This window comes from Nuphar pumila, chromosome 15, assembly GCF_984573655.1.
Source record: "Nuphar pumila chromosome 15, dmNupPumi1.hap1.1, whole genome shotgun sequence".
In the NCBI taxonomy this organism is placed as follows: domain Eukaryota; kingdom Viridiplantae; phylum Streptophyta; class Magnoliopsida; order Nymphaeales; family Nymphaeaceae; genus Nuphar; species Nuphar pumila.
In genome coordinates, this window is record NC_143263.1 from 5809462 (window position 1) to 5817394 (window position 7933).

The 7933-nt window shown below is 39.1% G+C and overlaps 1 protein-coding gene across 3 annotated transcripts; it reads right to left on the reverse strand.

Annotated features, from left to right (window-relative positions):
* Positions 1-1001: 1001 nt before the first annotated feature.
* Positions 1002-7933, reverse strand: LOC149814261 (shaggy-related protein kinase eta). 3 transcript variants are annotated; one of them, XR_016427913.1, is made up of 13 exons: positions 7796-7933; positions 6129-6227; positions 5345-5404; positions 4994-5266; positions 4835-4909; positions 4680-4736; positions 3651-3791; positions 3504-3554; positions 3342-3437; positions 2543-2626; positions 1815-1916; positions 1462-1674; positions 1002-1353 (listed from the first exon to the last, which is right to left on the reverse strand). XR_016427913.1 is itself a non-coding variant. In XM_089989010.1 (12 exons), exons 1-12 carry the CDS (start codon positions 7874-7876, stop codon positions 1579-1581), a joined length of 1215 nt encoding a protein of 404 aa, XP_089845136.1. In that variant the 5' UTR covers positions 7877-7933; the 3' UTR covers positions 1002-1578. The 3 variants fall into 3 exon arrangements, 2 of the variants coding, with proteins under 2 accessions (XP_089845136.1, XP_089845137.1); XM_089989010.1 differs by having other exon boundaries at positions 1002-1674; XM_089989011.1 differs by lacking the exon at positions 7796-7933 and having other exon boundaries at positions 1002-1674; positions 5345-5438; positions 6129-6193.

Sequence of the window (7933 nt, forward strand, 5' to 3'; positions counted from 1 at the left end):
CTTGTACATTCCAAGTCACCGAATTTGTGGCACATCAATTATTGGATCTAGGTGAATGATGTGATGTAATGCTTATCAAACGGGAAGTGAATGTGTCAGAGTCAGCGTCATGCCAACGGAGAAAAAAAAAATAGGATACAACACCAATCCACTGCTTCATGTAGCAATCGTCACCAGAAGAATTAAGAAAACGGAGAAAAGAAAATGACTGAAAATAAACAAATCCAGACCCACAAAGTGGGGGAGAAAAAGGAAACCAGTGGTGGGCTAGCCACACCACAAAAAAACAAGACATCCGCCCATCTTTGCTACATACATTTCACATGGGAGGGGGTCCATCCCTTATGTCCGAAAGAGACCTAAATTGGTCACATGTGGGTGTCTCGGTCGACTCAGATCTGCTACCGCGGACCTAAGTGAGTTTTTTGAACCAGGGGAAGCCTTGCTGTCTTTGGGTGAACAAATATTAAATCCAAGAAACCAACCCAAATAGGTGAACAAGTATTAGAACCAGGCAAGCTCAATCAAATCCAGGGCACCATCTGATCTAAACGGGGTGAACCAGTATTAGGCATAGAAGGCCTTGCAGGATTTAGGGGGATCATGACAAATTTCATGGTCAGAATAACTAAACAGGTTCAGTCAGCAAAGGCAGCCACACAACTCATGGTAGGGACGCATATGCCGGTGGGCGGATCAAGGACAAGGTTGGATACAAGTTGGCATAGAAGTCGTTAGAGGATTTAGGGGGATCATAACAAATTTCATGGTCAGAATGATGAACTAAACAGGTTCAGTCTGCAAAGGCAGCCACACAACTCATGGTAGGCATGCATATGCCGGTGGGCGGATCAAGGACAAGGTTTAAAGTTGGATACAAGATGGCAAAACAAGGATTCCTTTTGGTATGTAGCTAGGGTGGGTCCGACTATGTTCCTCTACAAAGCATTCCCCATCAGAAAAGCAGAAAAATGGAAAAAATAGTTAAGTAAATGCATCTTATCAGACCAGTAACTGAAAATAAAAATAGAATAACCTTCCATATTAGTTTCCAGCAAACAATTCTTAAGTAGATTTAAGGGACTACAGAACTGGAAATTAACCAGGCAAAACCTGTTCTCCGTTTCTTCAGCATAAAAAATCACGATCAAAAAACATTTACACAAATCGATCAAGTTTCAAAACCACACTGAGACTGCTACTCTATAATTTAAACTTGAAAGGACATAATTGAGAACAGCACCAACCTTGATTTCGGAGTTCACAGTGTTGCGGCCTCGCAATCAGAACCAGATCCTTTTTAACTTCAAAGCTGTGATTTTTCTCCATCCGCACCGTTACATGCAGCTTTTTCTAATCAGAAAATCTCTTCTGATCAGAGAAATATACAAAAGCCACATATGTTGACAATCACAAGCTTCAGAAGAGTGGACCATGTTCCGACCAGAGGAAAATGCCAACCTTTAAACTTCGTCATATACGGGAAGCTGGTGCTTGCCAAAAGCAAAAACGTGCAATAGCCATGAGGAATTCTTCCAGCCTCAGTGAATGTTAGAACGGCAGAGTCGAGTCTCCTCTCTACGTGCCAGTGGGGTGTAAGAAATTCAAACCAGATAGTCTCCTCACATGCTCGGGAAGAAGCTTTTCAATGAGCTCTTGAGAAGCACCATTCAACTGACGCAGACAACTTTGTGGGTCAGTTACAAAGCTTAAAAGGAGACCTACAGGCTACAGTTGCAACGAAAGTCCCAAGCAAACCAGCAAGAGTTGAATATCCAAGAGAGATAACAGCACCAGAACCAAGGAAAATATACCTCCTGCTTGAAGTTAAAGATAGGTGGTAGAGGGCGTCCATTTGGTAAACGAGCATTGGGCTCTCGAAGCTCATCAAAGAAAGGATGTGAACATGCTTCTAGCTGCAACATCAAGGGACATATGTATATAAAGAAGTTGTTTTATAAACAAATACAAAAAGGTAGAAAAAAAAATCATTTCACTAAAGCTATTCACCCCATCAGTCTTAGCAATACTAAGGTAATTTCTCAAGATATTATAATATTTTCCATAAATCTAAGGAAATTCCCATTATTAAAAAAAAATAAAAAGTTAATGTCGTTTGATAAGAAAGAATTGATTTTGCTAGTATATTTGATCTAGAAGTGTAAAGAAAAGGTACAGGAGTTTTTGAAACATAGAAACATGAGAAATAATAGATACAAATTCAGCTTGTAGAAAACCTAAGATTAAAAAAATATCATGATAACATTATAATATTTTTAAAGTTTGATTTGCATTTAAATCATGTTTCATTTATACAGTAACAGAGATATATTCAAAGTGGGATTAAACTACACAGGTTGCTAACTCATCTAGTTGTAGGGAGCCAATTCTGCTTTGGAACTAACAAAGTGAACTCCAAGACTGCTTAGACAAATGGGCAAAAATAAAAGTTTTTTCATAACAGACTGTGACTCCACAATTTATCTGAGAGATCTATATCTATCTTTGTCAAAGTAATAAAGCCAAAAATAGCTGAACTCACAGCAGTGCAGCGGAGATTGGGAGAATACTGAAGTAGGCGAGAAGCCAGATCAATCGCCTCTGGTGGCATCCGTTTGTGGAAAACCTAATCCAAGAACATAGAAGAAAAAGCTCAGCAATACTGAAAATCCGACAGAACATACAGGATCAACGTATTAAAATTGCACAAAGATAGCCATGATCCCGGCGAACTATGAGATATTAGTAATATTGGCAAATACACAGAGTCACTCCCCATGCAACTCCAGTTTGTGTTCCTTATCAACTGTATGTACAAACATAATGCAGTTGTCAAGCTTGATACCAAAGAGAGCAAGCTGAGCAGAGTCAAATTGCAGCACAGGCTCAGGTCAAGCTTGAGATAGACGGAACATGCACATATAAATTAAAATATTTCAACATAAGAGTGAGCAACAGGTAGGGCATTGTTCCGCCCAAAAACACCAGGCAATCAAGATGTTTGCCCCCCTTTCCCCACCTCTCATAACCAGTGCACCATACCAAAAAAGGGCACCACGAGCTCAATATGAAATTCAGCCAACCTGAGCAGAAGTGAAGACCAATTAAAAACCAAAGATCAATGACCTGAAGCCAAACAGCCCAATACTCAGCTCAGTTCAGCCCAGAGCACCAGGACAGGTGAATCAGCTCATCTCATACCCCCCATGCGTTTACCATTTCCATATCATTCTCTTCTCTCAAGTAACAGAAAAACTATTTGACCATTATCCCTCGTTTGATGCAGATTGGACATTTCCACTATTTCACTGAAAAGCAAGGCCATACAAATGTAGTCATACCTTGTGCCAAGGGTGTGCTTTTATCTGTGGAAATCTGAATTCTGTATAATTAGGATTCATGCACCGAATTTCCTCACGGGTAGGTGTGCCAAGTACCTGAACAAGTGTTCAATGACTGAGATAGACTAAACAGAATATCAGAAAAGAATAGCAGTTAGTTACCTTGATGATCTCAACAAGCTGGTCCACTGCACTCTCTCCAGGGAACAGTGGCTAAACAGATAAAAAGATCAAATAAATAAAGCTGTTAAGTGCAAAAACACAAAAATGGGTCGACAGGAACCAAAAATAAACAAGATGTAGCCTAACCTGACCAAGAAGCAACTCAGCCAAAACGCATCCTGCTGACCATATATCAATTGAAGTGGTATATTCTGTAGCTCCAAATATAAGTTCTGGAGCTCGGTAGTAACGGGAACAGATGTATGAGATGTTAGCTTCACCTCTGATCTGAAATGCAGATCAATTTCATCAAGAATGTGAAGCAGGGAATAGAAGTTTGACATTAGGTCATCATTAACACATCATAATAATGACTCTTAGAAAAGAAGATAAATCCTTGAAATGGAAAAACCTTCTAAAAACATTACATATCTATTAATATTCAAAATGCAAGAAACTTCAGCACGGCCCTTCAAAAAGAAAAAAGAAAAACATAACTAAATTCTGCGACTACTAATATAAGTTAAAACCACTCATGACATGATACAAAATTGATCTGAACCTCGTTACTTCCATCAGTACTTATCCAGGTCTCCCAACTCCAATGGATGTAATCACGCAACTTGAGACAATTATGGGGCTTTGATGTTACAACGTAATAAAATGCATAGACAGTGGTGAACAAGACAAGTTCCACACATAGATTATAGAATGGATCGCAACAGCTAAACAAAGAACCTCTGGGAAACTATCCATACAGTACACATAGGTCTACAACAAAGTAGAGCATTGTGTGAAGGAACTGAAAATAACAGACAGCATGGTACTAAAAAAAATGTCACTGATAATACATTTTGGTTTGACATATGTATCAACACCCTTAGTTAGTCAGCCTTATGTAAAAGGCAGGGTATATACTCATAGCACTGCAAACATGCAAGATAATAAGAACCATGTGGTTGCACGTAGATCACACATCTATATGTGCCACAGCTATTGAAAAGAAAGACAAAACTAGGGAAACTACTGTATTAATCATGCCTTGTCCCATGGACAAGGGGCCAGATGTAGTGAATATATTATACATTACGATGAACACACTTTCTTTTATTCAACATGCCAGATGATTGAGTCGGAAAATACACAAGACAAAATAAAACAGAAGGCAGAAGTTACCAGAACTTTAGCACTCCCAAAGTCACAAAGCTTGAGCTGATGGGTAAGAGGATCAACCTGAAAATAATTCCAAGGAAGCAAGGAAAATAACGTCACTGCTTCTCACCAGATACAAATGAATTCAGAAGAGATAACATGAAAAAATGAATGAATACCAGAAGGTTTTGGGGTTTCACATCTCTGTGACAAACTCCAGCGGCATTGTGTATATAAGCCAGTGCCCTGAATATCTGGAATGAAGATACCAGTCAATAAACAAAACTAGAATCTGGTGACCACGTATCACAAGCACAACATTGACAAAGTTAGCATACTTGGTATGTGTACAGCTTGACATATATAAGTGGCATCCTTTGGTTCATGTTACTGTAATGCCGAAGAACTCGATAGACAGTTTCAGGGATGTATTCCATAACCAAATTGAGAAAGAGCTCGTTATTGTTTGTTGTAGAGAAGAAACAGTGCTTCAAAGAAACAACATTAGAATGATCCATTGAGCGCATCAGCTGCAACTCACGGTTCTTGTACCGTCTATCCTGCAAGACCTTCTTTATAGCCACCGTCTCTCCAGTCTCCAAGCATTTTGCCTGAGCATGAATCATATCAGACTCGAAAAAGATGTTCCATCTCACCCAAGAAAGAATAAACCAATCTATTTTTTATACCTGAAAGACAATCCCAAAAGATCCTGTTCCAACAACACGCTCTGCCATGTAGCTGATGGTCTGAAAGATGAGACAGCCAACAAAAATAATGTCCCTAAAATATGGAAGTACATGAACAATATTGTACATAAAGTAAGAAAAAAAATGTATGTGTTCATAATTCTAGTTCAAGCATTTAACTACATCTACCTAGATATAGAATGAAAAGGGCTACAACTATTACATTGATTAATAGATTCCGAACCATCAATTCAAGCACCATCAACTTTTAACCCACAAGCATACAAAAGACCAACTTCTCACAGCAAATAAAGACAGAAAAAGTAACCAGGACACTGGAATTGAAAAGCCTCAAATATGATCAATTAGTCCAACACATTTCAATCCTAGTTAAGAGTCTTAAGCCAAAAGATCCATTAATGGCCAAGAACAACTTTCATGAAATTTGACACCTATGAAGTACAAACCAAATACAAAAATTGTCCGAAAATACCATGAAAAACCAAATCCATCATAATGGGGAAAATGCATGCCAAAAGATTCAGCGAACAGCAGCCATCAAACATATTAAAACAAGAATTTACTCTTTAACAACTACACATGCCACTACAGAAATATAAACACCTGAATTGCAACCAAATATGATGAGAAAATTTGGGATCAATCAATTTTTTTTTATATTGGATGTGAACGATCAACAGCCACCAAGCTTACACCATGCAATGCAAAAGAAATAACTAAACAAAACCGAGCAGTTCCGAAGAGCACAACCACCAATACTAACCCGTTTCATTTCACCATTTTTTCCTCCGATAGTAGTTGAAATGATATGACCAGTGAGTGCATCATTCCCCTCAACAACAGACATGGAGGCGGACAAATCCTGCATTTCAAATGTAACATTACCAACAAAAAGGTTAATAGCAGAAGCCACTGAACAATGAAACCAAACGACTCATATATATATATATATATATATATATATATATATATATATATATATATATATATATATATATATATATATATATATATATATATATATATATATATATATATACAGAGTGCCAACCAAGCTTTGAAAAGATTGTTTCTATTTTTTCTAAAATCTGACCATACATGTGATCTACATGCTTGATTTTGTGGGAATCGATCTTTTGGATCGTCCGTATTCCAACACCAAGTTCAGTTTTTATAAGATTAAAAAATCAACGGTCTACAATTTCAAAAAATAATCAATGCTTAAAAATTATTATTTTTTTCTCAAAATCAGGATCCAAGTGTGATTTTCTAGTAAATCAATCATGCAGAACACATTTGTAGGGTCAGATTTTTTAAAAACAACCTGAAAACCCCTATCCAAGCTCGGTAGGCAGGCGTGAGACACAAAAAGGGTCAGGCACCTACCCTTTTTCATATATATATATATATATATATATATATACCATTAACAAGGAACAACTGATCCAGCTAGAAAAGTAGAATCAGCCTTCCACAAGATCCGAAAACAAATAAACGGGAAACAATGATCCGACCGGAAAACTACAGAACGCCGAACAAGTATTCTTAAACAAAAAGCGAGAGAATGTAAGAGAACATAGAATGCACGAAAGCGAAGAATCAAAGAAAACCTAAAGCTGCTTGAGAGCTCCAAAGCGATTAGATTACCCCCGGGAAAAGAAAACCCTACAGGAAAACGAATCCCCAGATTCCCCGTCAGAAACGTCGATCTGGTTCTTAACGAAGAGAAAAACTCGGATCCAGCCAAATGACGACCGTCGACCAATTTTCCGCTTCAAAACACTAGTGATCGCCAGAAAATCAAGAGAAAACTTTGCGTCCACTGCACGATCGACCAAGGTACAAAGCAGGACCTAACATCTACTTGAAGAAACAGACGATCGGCAGAATTTCAAGACGAAACCAAGATCGCCCCAACAGAAGAGCAAAATAAGAGCGAGAAAAACCCATAATAACCCCAGAAACGCCGACTATCGCCTGAAAAAAAGATGCAATCGCACAGAGCAAAAAAAAAGACAACGAGAGAGCGGAACACAAAGCACGCGCCAGGGAAATGGCCCAGATTGCCGGAAAACCGAAACGGAAACCGACGGCGCCAGCTGCAATTTTACAAAACCACCCGGACGCCTAAATCCCACCGGCGGAACTCACCCACCGCTCTTCAAAAAACCTAAAAGATCAAAAAACACGCAAGAAAAAAAAAACGCCGAAGCCGAAGCCTAAGCCTAAGCCTAACCTCTCCGGAAACCGGCATACTCTAGATGGAAAACCCTAGGATCCACAATGGCAGATCAACAAACAGAAGTACAATCTGATCGGCGGAAGCTCGCCGTAAATGGAGCAAGGAAGCCCTAAAACCTCGGGAAATGGTGCAAGGAAGCCCTAAAACCGCCGGAAAAGTCACCGGAAAGAGAGAGAGAGAGGGTTAACCTTGTCGTTGGACATGTCCGGCCGGGCTGGGAAGGCGTTCAAGCCCTCATCAGAATGAGGCGCCAGAGGCAGCGAAGCCATGTGATGGGCGAAACGAGTTTAGAGTAATTCCTCCTCTTCTTCTTCCTCATTCAACCA